At 34.5% G+C, this 23,396-nt stretch overlaps 1 protein-coding gene across 1 annotated transcript in view; it reads right to left on the minus strand.

The window, feature by feature from the left end:
- The window catches only part of LOC121725906, a 59,045-nt gene extending 35,978 nt beyond the window's left edge, over nt 1-23,067 (minus strand). Inside the window, exons 1-3 of the mRNA XM_042113081.1 lie at nt 22,876-23,067; nt 21,029-21,095; nt 4,355-4,402 (exon numbers count right to left, since the gene is read on the minus strand). Of these exons, the coding sequence (XP_041969015.1) occupies nt 4,355-4,402; nt 21,029-21,065 (85 nt within the window). The 5' untranslated portion in view covers nt 21,066-21,095; nt 22,876-23,067. The remainder of the gene's footprint in view (nt 1-4,354; nt 4,403-21,028; nt 21,096-22,875) is intronic.
- Nucleotides 23,068-23,396: the final 329 nt, after the last annotated feature.

Consider the following 23,396-nt stretch of genomic DNA (forward strand, 5'->3'; position numbering starts at 1 on the left):
CACAGTTATAGTTTATATGGTGAAGGAGTGCATCGAGCTAATATTATTTTGAAATTATGCTTTTATCATACATTGTTTTATCAAATAAAACATTACACACATTACAACACACACACGAAGAAAAATGACAGATTTGTGAGTGACAAGCCTATACATACGAATTATACTCTTTTATTTATGGTTGAAGTCTGTTGACAACAAGGTGACAAATTGAAAATGGATTTTTTTTTATTGAATCTGAGATACTATTAGACAATGCTTACATGGCCAGTCTGAGATCAGCTGAGTCCCAGAGACAAGAGTTGAAAAAAATATGATAGTCAATATTTTTTTACAAAATATAGGTAGTAGTCCTAATGTCGTTGAAACTAAGGTCGAATTTCGACCATTGGGCGATCTCTAGTAATATATTAATACCCTTATTAAATATAAACTAATATAACTTAGTAATCTTAGTGTTTATTATATATATTATTATTTCTGTATTATAAATTATTAATTTTGCTGTACATAACATTTAATATTTTAATTTTTAATTGTACACACTATATCTGTAATCTGATGTCTTACATCACATCTCCCTTCTTACGCAGCTGTAACATATTTTAAATGCGGTGATTTTTTTTTTTTTTTTTTTAAAGAAGGCAGGTCACTGTAGCCCTGACGTCACTGCGACCCATGAGGATCTATTGTGACTCCTTCGCACTAGAGTATCATCCCCAACCCTATACTGCTCATAAATGCGGTGATACCAGATTTAAATGTTATAAAATGTTAGTAAACATTTTCTATTTAGTGTAGGAGCACTTATTACATGTAAAAGTTCCTAACAAACTGTAACAATTGACAACATTTGTTAGTAAATGTTTTTTGTTAGAAAATGTTTACAAACATTTTCTAACGGCAGTGTGGGAGCACCATAAAACTTAAGTTTCATAGACAAAGTCTACTCATATGGTAGGTATACATGGAAATAGATGATACGGCAACCTCTTTGTATTTAGTAACCGAAGTTAAATTGGCACAATAAACGACAGTAATACGTTAGTACGTACAATATACATAATCTGTAAACACAAAGCAACAGCAAAATCGAATGCGTGTATAAAAAAGAAGTTTATATTCTCAGTTATTTTTACTGCTGATGTAGCGAACGTAAAACATTGCTTTATGCGGCATAAAAATAACATAAAGATTTACTAAATAGAAAACGCAAAGTTATTTAGTAAAACTACGGGCGCTCGGTCGCAGACTCGTTATAGTAAATCGCACAAAAGTACTACACAAACGGATTATAGAATACGTATAATATTGTACTCGATCAGGCCGAGCCGGCTCAGCACTCCCATTGAATACAAGTACACATTATATTCCAATCCCAGCATCGATATTTCGTGCTGATGGCGGTGTTACGTAATTTAGTATCACTATGTCATACCACTCATACCCAGCTGACAGGTCACAGCTATAGTTTGTGCGTTTTAAGATGATATGGGTGACACTTCTCATATTCCTTGCTACGGGTTTTTTTTACAAGAAAACAAAAAAAATATAAATGTAATAAATTATATTCCATCTACAAAAACAAATGTTTCCTATAATTGTCAATGAATAAAAATGAAAAGTTGCTAAATGCTAACTTATTAATATAAAATTATAAATTTTAACTGTGAAAATGATTGTTACGAAAATATTTGAAAAATGTCAGATGCATGAAATGGAACTTATGCCAATAGAGATTGACACTGTTGAATCGAAATCAAATCGATAAAAAGGGCGGCCATTTTAAATCGCCGGCGCCACTCTGAAACGTCAGTACGAAATCGATAATTTCGATTGCAATTCCTTTACGAAGCGATTCGATATTTTTAAATTATCGATTAATTTTCTTAGGTAACTTCCCTACTATTGCCAATTATAATGTGTCACCCATATCATCTTAAAACGCACAAACTATAACATTGAATTTACACAACCCGGCCAAATGGCGTAGGTTTGCCAACTAGGTAGGTTTCGACATACAATTTCGATTCCATAAATCGTTGGCCAGTTTTCAATTTGTTTTAGAATATTTAGAATTTTAGTAGTATTTGTCTAGGCTCGCAAATAAACGACTAATTAACATTATTAATACGAAAGAGGCTTTACGTGCAAATATCATCGACGGCAAATACACACCCGCTCAATCATCCTGTTTGAACGACAAAAATATATTAGATTCGTCTATCTCGTTTATATCGACGACCCTAAATCATAGCCTCCGAAGCGACGGATGCTGATAACTGGCAGAGCTTTACGAGTAAGGCAAAAGGACCCTTTATATACAACAATCAAAAACCAGTTACAGTAATATATTAAGTATAATATAAACGCTTTTCGGAGGGGATTTTGTGTTTATTGGATTTACCCGATGACTACATTTGGATATTACATGTAATCATCTCTCGATTTAAATAGTATTTAGTTCATATTCTCAGATTCATTGTTAAATCAATATAAAATATTGGATTTAAAATTTTACAATAGGTACACATTGTGCAATGGCAATGACTTGACTACGATATAAGTGGAGAGAAAAGCAAGAGCGCTTTTGTGTTGCAGATAATAGAATAATTAAATTGTTTTCTTCACTATATTATAGTAAATTAAAATAACAAAGCACTTTACTTTTATTTTTCAATGGTTACAAAATATTATAGACATACGGTGATTTCATAGACTTCTTATGTCGTTGAATCATTCATTACAAAATCACACAGCCTCCCGTTGACCTTTAAGAAGTATTTTACGCTTTGAGTTTAGGTCCCCAGGTTCAGGTCCCGAAAGTCTGATTCTTTATGTTTGTAATGTCGGGGGTGTCGGATAGTTTTACAAAATAGTTGAGTAAGAAAATTTCTACTTAATCGCGCGTGAATTTTAAAAATTCCGAGTTGTTTCTGACGAAATTGGAATTAAACTTGTTTTAAATTCATTCTCGTTTAGCGGCTACAGCGTGATGTAATCGGAAAACAGCCCCCGTAGACAAGTGGCAAAACGCTAACGCTAACGCTACAAAATGTATGGATTTGACATTAGTATTCGCTAGCGAAGCGATGACTTATGTCAAATCGCATACATTTTGTAGCGCTAGCGTTAGCGTTAGCGATTTGCCACTTGTCTACAGGCCCAGAAACATTTTCGCAGTTATAATATAATTGTGGAAGTATGGATATTACTTCACCTACTATACTTATTATTCCTCGCAGTATGAAGTTGACTGGATTTTATAGTCTAAAGAAAACCTTTAAAATATTCAGACTAGCCGAGACCGGCCTACTGATATACAATGAGCCCGTCTTTAAGGATTATTATATAATATCATAATACTCACGTCTTACCCTTGAAATATATACTTTACGTAACGTTTACGTGAACCTCGACCCTCTACAACGGGTTCGTTAATATTATAATATATTATTATCTCAATCAACGCAACGGTTTCACCTATTGTTTCGAAATCTACGGACTCGCTGTGATTGTTTCGGCTGTAAAGATTATTGATTTAATCAATTAAAATCTTGAATTTGTTGTACTAAATTTCAGTTTTTTTTCCTCTATCGAAAACAACATCGAAATATAAAACGAACACAACTTGCGGCCTGAAACGGATTATTATTTATCAGTTATCACGTTTCCGTACTCGTAACTGACTGTATTAAAAATTAAAAAATCTACTTGTCTGACTTAAAATGACGTACCCCTCCCTCGTATTCATACATAGACTTAATATATACTGTCGTATTCATAGCACAAAATTTTTCATTTATATAAACTTTGAAGTTATGGGGCGCGTCATTTCAAATTAGACAAGCTCTTCTTTATGAAACTACAAAAAATCTGGAGAAAATCGTAGCGAGAGGTCGAAATATGTTAAGTCATGCCGAGACTAAATAGAAATATAAAAGGGTTCTTTAAAAGCACCTGGGGTTCCTAAATATTGTAATATAATGCTAAAAAAGCAAATTTTATTACGAAAAGTCCCTACGCATTTGGAAGTCCCATAAGTGATAATGTATTCAAGTGAGCCGAGGTTTAGTTTCTGAAAGAGGCACGTGTGGTACAATTTACGTCTTACGCCACAGCTCAAAGGCTCAAATGAAAACTTTGCTGTCTTTGTAGTGACATATACTAATTGGTGAACGAAACTATTAGGAAACTTTTGTTTAAAAAATAATTATAATAAAATTTTACAGCTTTACTTACTGTCGGTTCTATGTAGTTTATTTTAGTCACTCTGTAACTTTTTTAGAAGTGCACTTTTGTACATCTGTGGTTATGGCCAGTGACTACTATAGTATAAGGGTGTATTACTTACGTTTGTACCGCAGCATGTATCCACCCTTGACCTGTGTGCCCGTATGTTCTGAAACAACAGAAATTAATTTATTACATAATTCTTAAAATCAATTAGAGGAAACGTTGTGGTAACCGTATAAAAATCCTATATTAAGCCGATATAAGAAACTAATTCTCTACTCCTCCTATTCCTTCTCTTAAAAATTGTTTTTTCTGGCTGTTTTAGATGTAGTGAGAATAGATCCTTTATTAGTCACAGCCCACGATTCCGCAAATTTGGCTAATATTAGGCAAAGTAGACGCTTACATTATAGAATAAAAAGTAGAATTATATGTACATTAGGAGATTATTTTTTTACACAAGAATAACGAAATGAAATGAAATGAAAAATATTTATTTTTTTACCAAAAAGGTGGAAAATAACGAGCGAAGAACTCTCTGAATCCGAATATAAGTCCCACAACAGAAGTCCTTGTTGGATAAGATAACAGTTCCTTTAAAAACAACAAATAAACTATAAAATACGATACCAATATTGTTCATCCATATCTGAACAAACAGGAAAATAACAACGGAATCAGGAACTTACGAAGTCGATGCAATGTCTCATATACGAGTATAATAACAAAAACACATTAGACTACGCACATTTTAATATATTATGTGCGTAGTTATACTGTATACTCGTAACTCGTAAGTCGCACATACTAGATAATATTATAAATGCGAAAGTGTGTCTGCCTATCTTTTGACTGTCTGTCTGTTACCTGTTCACGCCCAAACACCTGAACCGATTTTGCTAAGGAGATACTTTGAGTCCCGAATTTTTTTATCCCGGAGAATTGTTCACCGATAAATGAATTTTAGCGCAACGGGGTTGCTGGATCATCTAGTTTGATATAAAGAATAAAATAAAAATAAAATAAAAATTGTTTTATTTCTGAATAAATTTGAATCAAATATTTTCAGAATGTTGAACTACATGTTGCCTACCACCGGTTCGGGAACTAACCCGGCGAGAAGAACCGGCGTAAGAAACTCGCACGGGGCCACTTTTTAGTAAAAAAGTGGAAAATTTGTCTTTTAAAAAAATAAAATTTACAATGTAAATAACTTAATCTATACAATATGAATACACAATTGTAAGTCACATATAATAAATATAGAAGCAGCCTTGCAAGCAGCCATCCTACTCCCAAGATGTGCTATCGTTTAGGAAATCGTTGACCGTATAGTAGGCTTTGGCACACAAACGTTCTTTAATTACTTTTTTAAATTTATTAATTGATAGATTTTGAACGTTTTCCGGGATTTTATTGTAAAGGCGTACACATTGACCTTTAAAAGATTTACTTATTTTGCTAAGTCTGATCACTGGTATTTCCAGCTTGTGCCTATTTTTAGTGTTTCTACCGTGACTATCACTTTTAGTTTTAAATTTAGATAAATTCTTTCCAACATACAATACATTATCCAAAATGTATTGAGAAGCAACAGTTAGAATACCAATTTCTTTAAACTTTTCTCTCAGAGATTCAAAAGCTGACATTTTATAAATTGAGCGTATAGCTTGCTTCTGCAGCACAAAAATTGTATTGATGTCGGCAGCGTTTCCCCATAAAAGGATACCATAAGACATTCTACTGTGAAAATAACTAAAATAAACTAGTCTTGCCGTGTCTTCATCAGAAATTTCCCTAATTTTTCTGACTGCATATGCTGCAGAACTGAGCTTACCTGCAAGATTAGCAATATGAGGACCCCACTGTAATTTACTGTCTAATGTAATGCCTAAGAATATAGTGGAGTCCACCAAATTCATTTTCTCATCATTTAATAGTAAATTGGTTTGAACTTGCCTAACATTGGGCAAAGTAAATTTTAAACATTTGGTTTTCTTAGAGTTTAAAAGTAAGTTATTAACATTAAACCAATGTACTATTTTTGAGAGAGCACTATTTACCTCGTCGTAATTTGACTGCCGTCGCTTCACTTTAAAAATAAGTGAAGTGTCATCAGCAAAAGGTAAGTCATTAATGTAGATGAGAAAAAGAAATGGTCCTAAAATGGATCCCTGTGGTACACCTAATTCTATTTTGGTCCCATTGGATCTTTTACTATTAACTTCAACCCTTTGAGTCCTATTTTTGAGGTAAGAAGTCAAAAGGCTGAGAGCAGAGTCCTTTATGCCGTAGTGGCGCAGTTTCCTGATCAATGTAGCATGCTCAACACAATCGAAGGCTTTGGAGAGATCGCAAAACACACCTAAGGCATCCTGCGACTCTTCCCAAGCCTCAAAAATACTGCAAAGAAGTCCTATACCAGCATCCCTTGTGGATCGACCCTTAGGAAAACCGTATTGGTTATTGTGTAATAAATTATTTAAATTAAAATGTAACAGTAATTGCTGTAAAATTATTTTTTCAAATATTTTACTAAGAGTCGGTAAAATCGAGATAGGCCGGTAATTAGTCGGATCTGATTTAATTCCCGCTTTAAATAAAGGTACGACCTTACTGTGCTTCATTAAGTCGGGAAAAACACCACTCTTAATGCAGTCATTGAAAATTATTGCCAGATGAGGAGCTATGATGTCAATTATCGATTTAATAATTTTTGTAGACATGCCCCAGAGATCAGTAGTATTTTTAATATTCAACAATTTAAAGGTATCAATAATATCTCTATTGCTATAATATCTATAGGTTAATCTAGTTTGATATAAAGACGGAATCAAGAAGATCTAATTATACGTTTTAATGATACAGCGGTATTAGTTGCATCATCAAGGAAGTTCAAACTGAGTTCTTATTAGATTCACTATGGATTATCTCACAAGACTCAAGATAGCATACATTGCAACAAGATAACTAATTAAAGAACGAGGAAATTAACAGAAACTAAAACTATACAAGATACCATCACGACGTTATGTAATATGTGTTATGTATTGAAGCTATTGTAATTAGGTACCCTCAATCTTCAACATCTTTATTGACGTATAAAATATTTACCTACAACGCTTATGACAATCCTCATTGTAATGGCTATTTTTTATTATATCAGTCAATTGAATTTTCCAACATTTCATACAAAGACAAGACAGCAAATTAGCGAGAGCGTGGTGCAATTTCTATTAACAAAGGATTAGCACGTCTAAAAGTTAAAATTCTACTTAATATTATACCATATTACGAAAATTTTTGTGATTTAAAGTTGTTGAATTGATCGATTTAAGTACAACAAAGTCGCAGCTTTTTAAATAATTTTGCAACATATCGGCCGTCGAATGGCCGTCGACGTGGAAAATGGGGCGCTGTCACAGATTAATAATGTCACTGTTCTATATTCGGGGGCGAAATGATCCCGGAGGAAATAACTGTGATTGATCAGGTGTCCAAAAACCTAATCCGTTTTGTACGTGATCGCCGGCCACGCCGCGCTGACTCATCTACATGTTGATTGACCACATGAGCGCCTTTGACGCCCGCCCACGCGAACAGCTTTAATACAACAGCTCAACCTAATATACTGATTGCCTAGGAGCTGCTGCTAAACAGACTATATGTTTAATTAGTATGATACTACGATAATATATAGTCTGTTTAGCAGCATTATTGTATAATATCGTCATAATAATATTTTTGTAGTATGTTCCGAGAGATAGTCGATTAAAATGACTCTTTTTCTTGTAAAAGCTTTTAATATTTTCTATTTAAAGTTTTGGAGCCATATTATTGTAGAATGCCGTCCGCGTCAATAAGTAGATGCGCAGTCTGACTATTAATGCGCGCAGTTCCTATAATATTCGGAGTAGTGAGTACTTACCTTAATAGGTAAATTCTTACTATACACAGTAAACAGGACAAAAATCAGTGAACGTTTCTTATGAAACGTTCCCTGATTTTTGTTATTTATACAAAGTTTTCAAGGAAGTCCATTTGAGAAGGTAGGCGGCATTTTATCAGTGAAATCCTATATCTTAAACGAGCAATTCTTGTATAATATATATAACTGGAATCTCGGAATCGGCTCCAACAATTTTCATGAAATTTAGTATATAGGGGGTTTCGGGGGCGATAAATCCATCTAGCTAGGAATCATTTTTAGAAAATGTCATTATATTCGTGTTTCGTGTATGAGCTTTGCTCGGTATTATCGAATACCAAGCAAAGCTCGGTCAAATAGCTAGTATTAATGTAAAACAAAATATCTCGCAGATCACCAAAAAAAGCTTTTTGTCGAGGATAGAAAATGCCACAGTTACTTAAATGCCAAGTTTCTTGTCTAGAAACGTGTATAAGGTAAGTTAAGAACATAGTGCGGACAGACAAACTTTAAGGATTCCAAGCTGTAACTACGGGGTACGGAACCGTACAAATGACGATCAGGAGAATACCTTTACTGGTGGAACGTGAGAGTTCAAGGCGGTTCAGGGCATAGTTAGGACCTATTGAATACGGCGCACGGCGTTTAGCCTTCAACTAACTCGGTAACATTTATTCCTTTCTCGACTCGCACCCCGTTTCCTTGATCGAGTTTGCGATACACGCTCGCTCTAATTTCTTGATTATATCTGATTATAAACTCTAAACTCACTCCAGACGTGTCCAATTTGCGACACGGTGAACTAATGAAACTCGAAACATTTTGTACATAAAATGATTTCACTTTTCTTCGAGAGAATAGGGATGATGACAAGGTCAAAGATTAGCGAATTTTGTTAATAAAATAAAGAAATTACGGTAAAACATAAGTGTTCCCAAAATTTCAGCTTGATAGCATTTGTATTTTTTTTGTTATGCTCCTTCAAAGTTGGATATTCAAGTCGATTTTTTTTTTCAATTAAATTTCTTTCGATAAATTATGGAATTAAAAGCAACTTTTGTTATGAAACCACTTTCATAAACGCAATATTTAATATACCTGTCGAACAAAGTTGTCTCCCGATGCGTACAAACTACGAAAGACTGACGTCATACTATCGTAGCACTTTGTATGGAGCGTTTCGGGCACGTCTTTTTTATGAGATATTTGAATTGTCATATCTTGGTGAATTTTTAAGCTATCAGAGTCATTCTTTCAACGATGTTTCTATTTTTTAAGTGTCTTTCAATTACCGATAAGAAAAAAAAATAGTCATCATGCCTATTTACTTAGGTACACGTTATTACAAAAACGTTTATTGCAGAATTAGAAGTTTAATACGGTACCTTTTAAGACGCTTCACTTCATGGTGATTTATTTAAGCTCATATTTATTCCGGTCCACTCATCTGCTTTGAATCTCATTACGAGTGAGATCTGAATTATAAGAAAAAGATAATCACGTTATGATAAGTACCCGAGCGAACCGAGAACACTCACGATATACCGATGAGGCAAAACGAACGAACTCTTAAAACAACTTCTAATTAATTCCATTCAAATATTCAGTCGAGTGCTCGCTAGCTTTACATTTTCCACAGACGGAAATCACAAAACGTTTCAGTCTTGACGCGCAACCCCTTCTGTTTGAAATTGTTGATACGTGGAAATGAAAATGGATATGTAACCGCTTGTAATCCATTAGGGAATCGATTGCGGCGGACGAATTGTTTCAGACGTAAAAGGATGCATTTCACGTTTATCCGACGCGCGACGTTTTAACAATTTAATTCTTTCGCCGAAATTCAATATTACTAGAGATCATAAACTTAATATACCTAGCGGAATAGAGCAACAATCTCGAGCTGTCAAACGTAACCAAAATTGGTTTTCATCTGTGTGAAAAATATGTGCACGTATACACTTACACAAGCATGATTGAACATGAATTCTATGAGAAAAATTGTCAACGTGCGGCACGTGCCGACTGGACGTCAAAAAAGAGGGCTGCTGTCATGTATCACACGTCTCTTTTTACCACGCAGTGTTGCTGATAGTGACATCTCTCTTGCTCAGGCCTTTGTTTCTCTATTCCGCTAGGTAGGTATATTAACTTTATGCTAGAGATCGCCCAATGTTCGAAATTCGACCTTAGTTTCAACGACATTAGACCTATATTTTGTAAAAAAAATATTGACTATCATATTTTTTTCAACTCTTGTCTCTGGAACTCAGCTGATCTCAGACTGGCCGTGCATTGTCTAATGATTCAATAAAAAAAACTATAATACATTTTGAATTTGTTAACTTGTTGTCAACAGACTTCAACCTAGAGTATAACTCGTATGTATAGGCACAGTATACTCGTATCAATATGACATATCCCCATAAACTTATGTATATTATAAGTTTATGCATATCCCTATATTGCTATACTGTGGTATAGGCTTGTCACTCAAAAATCTGTCATTTTCCTAAGTGTGTGTGTTGTAGTGTGTGTAATGTTTTATTTGTTAAAAAATTTATGATAAAAGCATAATTTCAAAATAATTTTAGCTCGATGCACTCCTTCGCCATATAAACTATAACTGTGCAAAATTTCATTCACCTACGTTTCCCCATTTTTCGTCAAAAGGGATACAAAGTTTTTGGCTCACGTATATAGTTAATATTATATTTAAGTGATTTGAGCTGACTTCACCCTGAATCCAGGCACGTATATCGGAGAAGTCATCGCTTTTGAGCTTACTACATTTTTTATTTTATAAAAGGTTGATATAATGTTTGTGAAAATAAAGACAGTATAGCAATTGAATACATATTATACAATATTTAAACAAAAACGATGATATTTCAGTTGTATGTGTTACTATTAAATAACTAGTTGCGTTTTCCTGCATCTATTTCTTTATTATGTTCTTGAGTTATTGAGTTCAACAAAAAGCAAAACAGAAGTGTCCACTCTTTACAAAGTATCATAGCCGAAGTCCAAGTACCCTAACGTAAGGTAGACGTACTAGACAGTAGTAGTCATCAGACAGTCAATCACATAAAACAGTACGTAAACTGCGCAACAAAGTTGCGGGCAACATTTGGCATACTAAGGGCCTATTTCACCACTTCCTGATAGGTGACGAATAGGCTATCCACCAATTAACTTGACAGATCAAGTATGGAGAATCTGTCATAAAGTTGTGAATAGCCTATTCGGCACTTTATCAGAAAGTGGTAAAATAGGCCTTTAATGATGTAAGGCATATCAATTTAATATTTGCAACTTTACTTGAATATGTATTCTGTGACTTCACGCATATATAGTGCAAAATGCATGAAACAATTTCATTTTACACAAGATGGAGTTGAACCCGCTCTATTGTCTAACCTGAACTTATCGATTTAAGCCGTTTGTATACCACCACCGTCACCGGGACGTCACCGACAAAAATTTAACTACAGGCCACTTTATGACTTTGGCTATTTTTCTCTACGCCCACTACAAAGCAGCATCGCTAAACTAATATCGGTAGAAAATGAAACCTATAGCCTAGGTCATAAAGTAGCATTTTATTTGAATTTTTGTCGGAGACGTCCCGGTGACGGTGGCGGTGGACGGACGGCCTTACACGGAACAGTTTCCGTTATCGCGCATCACATTTTGTGTGCTGGCTTGTACTAGCTTGTAACAATGCATCACGACCTTGACCCGACGTCAGTTCAGCCGCGAGTATGTCGGTGCATAACACACTACGAAACGAAAACCCAAAATAAGAGACGTACGAATTTGTGACTTGAATCTTCGAATCTTGCGTAATTTTTCCCGTTTGCGGGATTTTAGGGCGACACACACGACGTTTTTTTACGCTCATTTGTATCGATACAAACGCAAGTTGAACGCTCAGGAAACGGAAGGAAGCCGACACATTTTAAACTTTATATCTTCCAAAACACGATGAAAACAGGCAGAAGACGAGCGCATCAGAAACGCGCGTCGTCAGTGAGGAAAAATACGTCGTATGGAAAGGACTTAGTGATTCACTTGAATTGATTAGGTATGATTAGCTAATACTTACTCTTACGTGGGTAGTCTTTTAACAATAATAATAAAGGCATTTATATATGAATTTTTCATTATAAAAGTTTAATAATTTTCCTAAATGAATTCAAAGAAGCACTTTTTTAATTTAGGAGATAGCAGAAGAAAAATGTTTTTCTGACGGCAGCGCCTCAGGTCGGGATCAGACAGTTGCCACTGATATTGGTTTTATGGTAATACGTATTGACTCAAAAAGAGGAGCTCCGTGGACCCACTACACTCAGAAGACTTCAAATCTTATTCGAAACTTCTGAGGTATAAAAAGTTGAGTATAGGCACGTTGCATAAAACACAATCTGTGTTTAATTATAATTTTTATATTCAACTATGTGTTTTGCTTGAAAACAAATTAGATTTAATGGTGTTTTAAATACTTAATAAATCAAAATAATATAATGTCTGATGAGCAAACGTAACGGCCGGCACATTTTACACCGTGCCGGTAGTCTACTCTTCCTTATTTCATGCTAAACTGTGCGAGTTTAGGATAAACAACCCGACCTAAAAAGTACACAATGCTGCTAAAGAATTTTCACTTTAGAAATCCAGTTCATAGCTATACCGATTACTGATTACTGAATAGGAATCTACAGTCTATTAAATATGTTATTTCTTGTTTTGTAACTGAAATGACCACAAGAGTTAGTGCACTTTGCTGATTAGCTGTAGTTTATTTCATTAAAAGGTTTGTACAAATTTAACTGATAGCTTTGCATTGCAATAATTAAAAAAAAACTTATTGGGTTAAAGCAAAATAGCATAAACGTTAACACATATTTTTTATACTTTTTTTCACTATAAGTAAGTTGTAACAATGAAATGTGAAATATCTCAAAGTTTTGCTTTACTTGTAACCTGGCAGCGTCGCCATGCAATGCAGGCTTGGGAGACCAATTAAAAGATGAGTTGTAGCGGCGAAAGATGTTTATTAACTAACTTAATAATTACTTATCCAACCTTATATTATAAGAGGAAGGCGAGACACATACTACAACAGAGCATAACAAAGAAAACAAAAACCCCTTTCATTTTAAATGTTCAGTCTAGATCGAAAAGAATTCATAGTAAAGTGTTAGTGGTAACTGAGACGGAGAAATTTATGATTTCGTAATTCAGATTTTATAGCCGAGAACATGAAAGTTTGTGCAATTTCTTTATCAGTTTGTGCTGGCTGAACCGTAACAAGATTTAATGAAATTAAAGCTCACTACGTAACACAAACAATAAAGAAAGCTCACCAAGATTTTAGATTTTTTTACGCTCAAACCTAGAAAACATCAAAAAAAAACCGGCCAAGTGCGAGTCGGACTCGCGCACCGAGGGTTCCGACAGCTTAAAGGTATTATAGACCTGAGTATTTGGTATGAATTTCAATTTAATACCTCTACGCGTTTATGAGGAAATGGGTAGTAAGTTTAAAATTATTAAAAAAAAATATATTATGTGATGTAACTAAAAATTTATGGTTTTCGTAATTTTTCCTTTATCTATGCTATAAGACGTTGCTTCGTACCAAATTTCAAGATTCTGAGTTCACGGGAAGCACCCTGTAGGTTTTGATTCCCTTGCAAGTGTCGAAAATTTGCGGCATAAACGGCTGTATCTTTTGATTGCGTTGGCTTAGAAGTTTGATTTTTTCACAGCTTCAAGGGACAGTAGACCTGAGTAATTGATATAAATTTCAGCTTCATACCTCCACGCGTTCCTGAGAAAAAGGGTCTTGACAGACGGACGGACGGACAGACGGACAACAAAGTGATCCTATAAGGGTTCCGTTTTTTCCTTTTGAGGTACGGAACCCTAAAAACAACAGCTGTTTTGATAATAGCTAAAACAATTTTGTATTGTGTAAGCGAAAACTATCCCAAAATACTGTCTCGATATAAAGTTGCGTAACTTTTGACGTAACAGATTCTTTATCTGACACTGGACTAACAAACGTTCCTTTGAAAACTTGTTTTGTTATTTCCTAAGTAGTATCGGCAGAAACAAAGTATCAGCGAAGTCTCATGTAGATAGTTCGTTTCTTCCGAAGTCGCGCTAATCGGCGTCGGTATACAAGTTGTACATACAACTTTTGTATCGCGATAACAACTTGGGACTACAGTGTTCCAACTGAATAAGGGTAAGATATTATACGTGCATTTGCTACACTACAAGTTATAAGCATTCACAAAAGAAAAGACTATCTGCCAGCCCCTTTACAAATTATATTTTCACAGCGTAACTTATTCAAGGCCCGCTGTCCATGTGGCTTCTCCAATGTGATAGACAAAGACAAGGGAACCTTGTATACTTATCCAGTGTGGAAATACTTTTGTAAGTCGGGGGGTATGTTTATGAATTAATAAGTAACAAGTTCCAAGTAATATGTATTCTAGTCTAATCAGAATTATTTATTCTTCGACTAGCTGACCCGGCAAACGTTGTCCTCATGCCCAACGAATGTACTATTAGAGAAGTTGATTCCTAGGCATGGCGGACCTAAGTAATTTGTTCGCGTAACGTCAAACCTATCTGACCGATCACAGCTAACATTGACGCCGACCAAATGACGTAGGTCCGTTAACTGCCTAGGAATCAATTTCCTTGATGGTACATACAAAATGTTATTAAAATCGGTTGAGCCGTTTTGGAGGAGATCGCGCACAAACACTGTGACACGACTATTTTATACATATATTAGATAGTACCTCCATTCAACCAAAAAATAAACTCATACCAGTATAAGCACGGACACGTAGAAAAATACTATTATTAAATTCTGGGCTAACTCCGTTCATGCCTGCATCATCTTTCTTATAACAGAGTTTATTTTGAAAGATATTGCGGTAACCGTAAGTTTTCAAGATGTAGTTTCCTAGAAATATAACTTATTATTATATTAATACAATTATCTTTACCATCACACATAAAATAAATTCAATTTGGTGTTACAAACACGTTTATACTTACGTTAAACCAGTTAAGTTTACACTGAAAGCGTTCAATTTCTGTAGTGAAATCAGCCCTAAAGTGATATCTGACATTATTTGATTAGAATTGGGTTTAAAATATTTAGTTACCAAAACAAAAATGTATAATATTCTCGAATGAATGAAGATGAATGAAAATCCTTTATTGCACCAAAACAACCATGACATACATAACTTAGAACTATTGAGTAAAAAGTACAAAAGGCGGTCTTATCGCTACAACAAACAACCTACATATTAACTATAATATAGTAACAGTAGTAATAGATGGTAGGTGACTACATAGAGAGCTAAAAGTAATTTCTTTCAATATATAAGTATATTACAAATACATACATACTAAAGAATATATACAAATCATTATAAATACATACAAACATAAATAATTGGAAATAATACAATAAATCAATAATTATCAGTTATTATGTAGGTTATATGGATTAATAACTGTGTCAAAAAAATTTAAAAACGTACGAGGACTGAGCACGTCTCGAATATTTTAACATAAACTAAACCTCCTCTGGTATTGAAATTAAATGATAGATTTTTTATCACATTAACTTACATTAGAATTTAGATGTTATTCAAAGTAGAAAAGATGAGACATTTTTGTATATTTGCCTAAATATATCGTGTAACGTTTTCTATTAAGTTCATGGAGTGTATAATTTTTGTAGGCGTCCTTAAGAATACGAAATATATTATCCTAAAAATAAAATTTAGAAAAAGTTGTTTAGCTGAATGAAAGGCATTCATAAAACTAAGCTCGATCGATAAGAGCCGTCTCCCCTAGCTCTCTTTATCACGTTGATCACTTTATCTCCCAGCTTCATGAACATTTCCTTTTAGCTTAAGAAATTGTGAGCACCGCGTCGTTTGAAACAAGCAATGAATAAAACAGAATCGAGACTGTGAAAATAATACATTTTTTATTCTCTGTAAAACCCCAATGTGCTAAGAGGAATAAAAAAAAAATTACAAGATATCCAATCTAAGTTATTACCTATTAGGTAATAGGTACATATTTTAATAGTCATTTACAAAGTTTTCACTCAACATTTCAAGTTTATTTTTTGCATTACCGGTTAATATTTTAATACTCTAATAATGTTAATTTCCGAATCGATATCCAGACAACTCTATCGTTTTAATTAAACTTGAAACTAACTACGATTCTATGATGTTATTCGAATAGATATCGATAGATAATAACTATCGATAAAGATATCTATTCCATTAATATTATAGAATCGGGTAGAATATTACGAGGGGATCATTCCATAGGAGTTGTTTCCGAGACGTCGGGGACGTAAATAATATATTTTACGAGGATATTAACAATAAACCTCAAATCCCGAAAAGTCGAAAGGCGGCTGCGATAAATGTTTATTATTTAATTCATAAGAATTAAATAATAAACAGTATAGATATGTTTTTGTGCACGGATAAATAAAATAATGACGATATATGGGAATGTGTTATTGGTTTTTGGCCGGTATCGTATTGGAGCAATAGGAATAACTCTCATAGCTGTAACTTTGCATAAGTGCAGTATGCGTAACTAGATATTATATATTACTAGATGTCCCGCGCGGCTTCGCCCGTGTAAATTAGGAACCTTCCGAACCACGGTATACCAATTACCAGGTATACCTCGGTACAAAATCTTACTTGTTGTTAGCATAATATACCTGGTAATTGATATACCGTGGTTCGGAAGGTTCCTAATTTACGAAACCGAAGTAACCACATATTTTGAGGAGTTCCCTGGATTACTTATGGATCCTTCATCAGATCACCACTTTTGTGAATATAAAACCAAATTGGGATGATACCCCTATATACCAAAAGAAACATTTTGAAAATCGGTTAACAAACGGCGGAGTAATCGTTAAACATAAAAAAACGAACCTAACACCTCCCCCAGTTTGAAAGTCGGTTAAAATTGTAGCTTATATGTTATTCTGATGTATAAGCTATATTATTGTAAAGTTTCATTAAAATTCGTTTAGTAGTTTTTGCGTGAAAGAGTAACAAACATCCATACATCCATACATTTTTACACCTTTATAATATTACTAGATGTCCCGCGCGGCTTCGCCCGCGTAAATTAGGAATTTCACAGAAACCGTACATTTTCGAATAAAAATAGCTATAAATACTCCTTTCACATGGTCTACTCTATATAAGTGCCAAATATTGCTATAAAATTGCTCCAGTAGTTCGTGAGATAAACCCTTTCTAATATTTTTCCCGTTTTTACCACATTTTCCTGAGTTTCTTCGGTCGTATTAGTCTTAGCGTGATAATATAATATAATATAGCCTATAGCCTTACTTAAATAAGTTTTTAAATCGGACCTGTAGTTCCTGAGATTAGCGCATTCAAGCAAACATACTCTTCAGGTTTATAATAATAAGTAGGTATAGATTTTTTTAAATTATCGCTTGACAAACTCGAGCCTCGATCTAAAAGACTATGAAAAGGCTCATAATCATGGGACGATGCATGGTATAAAATTATGGTAGTGATGATGATGATGATGAATGTAATTTTCATAGTAGCATATGCTTTCCGTTCTTAAAACAACGCTGAAACTCCCAAACTTGTATCTATAAAGAATCAGGAGTTCTCTCAGCACCTTCCGAACCACGGTATACCAGTTATACCTTGGTGCAAAATCTTACTTGTTTGTAGCATATGCTTAGAATACTTCTCACGAAACCGAAGTCACCAAATGTTTCCCCATAAATTTTAAGGTGTTCCCGCGATTACTTATGGATCCTTCATCAGATCACCACTTTTGTGAATATAATACTAAATTGGGATGATACCCTACATACCAAAAGAAAAAAATTGAAAATCGGTTAACAAACGGCGGAGTAATCGTTGAACATAAGAAAACGAACATAACACCTCCCCCATTTTGAAAGTCGGTGAAATTTGTAGCCTATGTGTTATTCTGATGTATAAGCTGTATTATTGTAAAGTTTCATTAAAATCCGTTCAGTAGTTTTTGCGTGAAAGAGTAACAAACATCCATACATCCACACATCCATACATCTATACATCCATACATCCAAACAAACTTTCGCCTTTATAATATTAGTAGGATAGTAGGATATAGTAGGATATGAAACGAAGCTATTTGAATTGTATTATTTTTAGTCGTAGACGTGTTAATTCTTATATCACCATTAAACATTTGAATCTGCTATTAAACAATATGGCAGCTACTTCCTACCTAATTTATTATTCAAAATATAACAAGAGAAATTAAAATCTCATCGTCCGGAGCTCACGAAGGACAGGACGGTGCCGTTAAGCCATCAGCATTAAAAAGGAGAGCTATAAATTAAACTGAGAAAATTATCGGAGTCATGTGACATTGTTGCACAGAAACTGACCGTTTTTTTTTCAAATAATTGAAAAGAATTTAACAACTCTTTTGTTAAATCCCTTTCAAATTGAAAGGAATCTAACAATTCTGACTGACTAAACGAAAATTTTGAAAAAATATAAAATATCGTAAATTGAAAATTGTCTGCTAATGTTTCATGTTATTTGGCACAGATAAGAAGAAGACCACGTGAAGGATCATAGGCTATCAATTTTAATCATTTTTTCAGTAACTATATATTTTATACCCGTGCGACGCCGGGGCGGGTCGCTAGTTAAATATAAAAATCTTATATACTGACCCCAACTACTTCCAGTATTAAATATAAAAATCCTATATATAGTCGTACCGAGATGTATTAAGGGAAACCTTTAGGCTATTTACTTCACTAATTGATCATATCTTCGATAATGACAGCTGATGGTGTGCAGGCGGCGTTAAAGCGAAAATAATGGCGCGCCGTTCTCTCGTACTTAGGGCAGAATACTGAAACGTTACTTAATAGCGCTTCTTTCACATGGCCACAGAATATATATAATTAGTAGTACCAAACATGGCGTCCTTTTCGTTCTTCCAAGTAGTGACAGTGACAGCCTGTGATTACTTTTACAGCTCCTAATTTTAAGTTTAACTGGACCGTTACTGTATCAATAAGTTGCTGAAGGGTGATCCGTGATGAGTCATAAAATGTCATTTATAGCTGTGACCTATAAATTTAATATTTGGGCCGCTTACTGCGATAACCACCTCTACATACAGATGTTACCACTTAAATTTAGTTTAAAATTCAGTTTTTACGGAAAAAATATACCGCTTACCAAATCCATTTGAATGTAATCTGTTATTATGATATTGAATGTACTGTCACTTCTTGGTGGAAATTCATCTTCAATTAAATAATTATATACTTTCCTTGCACCTGATGACGAAAGTGTATAATTATTTAATCTGTTATTGCCGTGGACGTTAAAAGTTATGTAAAGTATAAGTATTTATGTAGGTATGTTTATCGAAATTTAAACACACTGAACGCAGAAAACACCAACGCGCGGCGGAAAAGTTGGTAAAAATAAAGTTCATAAATAGTTAATAAAGTTTTGTCACGTCCAGTGTCTCTTTTGACCTCGGAGCTGGTAGATGAGGCTAGAGGGTGTTGGAAGGGGTTAGAGGGGGCTGGACGGGGCTAGAGGGGGCTGGAGAGTGCTGAAGAGTGCTTGAGGGCCCCTGACCCACCGCGGGGAACGCGCCGCATAATACACTTTCTCAAACTAGATTCACTTGTTCTTAGTTTTATAAAGTGCTTTTGTGTTAATACGTGTTAGTACGGGTGTGAAGTTATAGTTTTTTATGCACACAGTGTTCCGGTATACATGTGTGATATTTTAACATATTTTAAATAATATTTTAGATTTGAAGCTTATTTTAAATTTATCGGCTAATACAAAATTGGTAAAAAATTACCTTAAGACACATAATATAACGTAAAGTATATTTGCTCTAGTACATCATACGTCAAAATATTTATCATGTTGCCGGCAGCATTGGTATATTTCTCATTAGTCATTACTTTAGCTAGAACGGGCATCAGCGGTGCAATTCATCACATGTCTACGTTTTAATAAACTGAAGTCTATCCGATTTCGGTTCGATCGACAGAAAGTTTGTCTTGTCTCGTGTATCGTAATAAATAGGCGACTGGAAGCGGCGTCACGCTCCGCGGTGGAACCTGACACCCGGCTACTTAGACCCGTGTCACAATCGACAGCCCTTAACGGCTTATTATTTTAAATTGCCAGCCCCGAGCCTAACTGATTTCCAATATTTTTATAAAAGCCGTGATTTGCATAGATTAGGGCGATTTTAAGCTCGTTTTCTGTTTAAATCATTGAAATGATATTCTCCTGTCTACTCGTCAAAAATTATAGGGCCCGAGAAAGACCAGGGATGGTCGGTCGTCTTAATCTGAGCTGTGGTCACCGGTTTTGCATCTTAAGGGTTGATTCAGACCGCAACGCGACGCGGATGCGTAGATGCATTTCTAAATGTGTATGGATTTGACAGATTTCAATTGCGTCAGACGTCTTGCGAATCTGTCAAATCCACACAAATTTAGAAATGCATCTACGCGTCGCGTTGCGGTCTGAACTGACCGTTAGATGTTAAACTGCCGTAATATTTATGTAATGTCCTAAACAACTTATAGTTTGTTTATGTTTGCTTAAGTTGTAGAATGTAGGTTGTGTCATTATTTTAATATAATAAGGTTGCATTAATTATATTATACGTGTCTGTGATTCAGTAACATTTAATGGAAACAGAGTAAAGATTTTATATATTTGTGTGGGTGAGTTTTCTTACCGTGTTCATCTTTGTAGCGCCAGCAAAAGGAGAACATTATGTAGAGTAATTGGAGCTCGCTGGGGGCCTGAAAAGAACACATCTCGTGAATGTCTTTGAAAGTATACAATTCAAAGGATAGTTTCGTAGAGGAGCGCGTAGGACTTTCGTAGCGCGTAGCATTTTCGTAGCGCGTAGCATTTTCGTAGGGTCGTAGCGGGGCGTGCTACGCTTTATGTTATTAATAATGACTGTATTCCGACTGTCTATCTGTCGCTGACATGTTGGCGGGCGCGGGACTTCAACTATCCATCATCACGTAAGGTTCTTGCGGCTACGTCAGCGAAACTCTGGTTATAATATATTTAGCCTGGGAAAATTAAGGAATTCAGACCAAATAGTTCATGTAGTTTTGAAAGTTGGTACAATTGTTCCTAAAGGTGTCCAGATGAATACACTAAAAGTCCCCGAGGGAGGGACACGAGCTGGCGGTGGGGGAGGGGGAAAGGTCCCTTTTTTTTGCGATTTTCGAAGGGTTGTATTTTTTTATTAATTCTAAATTTAGAAAAAAAACGAACATAGATGCATAGCTTTAACAGATCCCAATATTGTTTAAAAACTAAATTGTCTAGACTCATTGTCCAGGGAGTAAATTGGGGAATATGTTTGTATGGAAAAACAGTGTGAGCGTACCCTTTTAATACTCTGTATTTCCTAAAGTAATGATCGTACAGTAACAATGTTTAGACGTAATATTTTATAGTAAAAATATATATATAATTAATGTATAAGTCACTAAAGAGATATTATAAATAATTTTAGAGTCACAAGAAAAAACCTTGAAAAAGAGACCTTTCCCTCCTCGGGGACTTTTAGTATATTCATGGACACCTTTAGGAATAACTGTACCAACTTTCAACTACATGAATTATTTGGTCTGATCGACGATTTTGAAACTAATTTTCTTAGACTAATTACCTTACCGTACCTTTGTTCTACGTTTCGGTATGACTATGTATGAATGTTTCTTTTAATTTTTTAATTAAATTTTACCTGGATAACTCTTACGGCCAGGAACATAAAATGGTTACTTAGGGTGTTCCTTAGTGAAGATTTCGACATAAAGTGATATATTTCCTGTCAGTCTTCGTGAAATAACTACTCTAGTAATGATTAAAATGTAGCCGAGTGTTTCTTGTGATTAACAATCGATGATTATATTGTGATGATTTAAGTTTTCCCCCTAGATATGAAATACTGGTTGCAATTAAACCTTCCTGCCAATTTTTTCCGGGGCTTAGGTAGGTATCACTAGGAGAGTCTTGTTATTTATAATTATATAACTAATAGAACACATTGTTATAATGATACGCAAGTAATAAATTAATAATATTTGTATACAATTAATGTAAGCGACAAAAGCAGTGTCCATGGTTGCTGATAGTAATAAGTATTTATTATTTGAATATTTTTAGACCTCAAATTATTAAAAAAATAATTAGTCGTATAAAAAGTAAAAAAAACTTAAATCTAATTTTTTATTCCAAAATTATTTGTATAACCAAAAACTTCAAAGCTTCTATATTTTAAAAACTATATTTACTTAAATTTGCAACCAAAACATTTTTTTTTAATTTCAATAGTTTCTCTGTGCATCCGATATAATGTAAGACTTCAATTACTATTACTACTCAATTTTTTTCTTTGCCGGAATGTTTTACCTGTATCCACTGTTTATCGTAACAGAATCTATATTATGTGGTTTACATGAAATGAAATAGAAATAAACCTTTCAAATAACTTATCAGAAAAATAAAATCAAACATAGCACTTAAGCACATTGACGTAAAGTGTACCTACTTACTAACCTGCGTTAGCTTAGTTTCTCATATTACAAACACTAGCATCCATTTTAAATTGACATTACAGTGTTCCGTATAAAAATTAGTTTATAAACATGATACTACGTCGACGGATTACAGTTGAATCGGCACTATTTATGTTAAAAAGTTTATCACATGTGTGGATAACGGCAGACGGGTTCTCCGAACGACCGTCCCGTGCGGCGGCTCGCTGGCAACTGATGACTGAACGGACGAGAAACCTCGCTTTGATTCGGAGCCTGTCGGACGGAATCGACGACCTAGGTCCTCAGAGGATAGAGGACAGAACTGTCAGGATAGGGCAGGAACGCCTCATAACTATATGTACCGTTCAAGAATGTGGACTAAATTCATTCAACTATTTAAGTTGGTAAAAATAGTCAGTCAAATTACGACATACTTACTATCAGTTTACGACATACGTTTCAAAACAAAGTTTGCAGTCAGCTCTTATTTGTAAAGATGTATTTCGGCGAATTTCAATAAATGCCCTTATTTTTATTATA

The sequence above is a fragment of the Aricia agestis genome, chromosome 4, assembly GCF_905147365.1.
Source record: "Aricia agestis chromosome 4, ilAriAges1.1, whole genome shotgun sequence".
In the NCBI taxonomy this organism is placed as follows: Eukaryota; Metazoa; Arthropoda; class Insecta; order Lepidoptera; family Lycaenidae; genus Aricia; species Aricia agestis.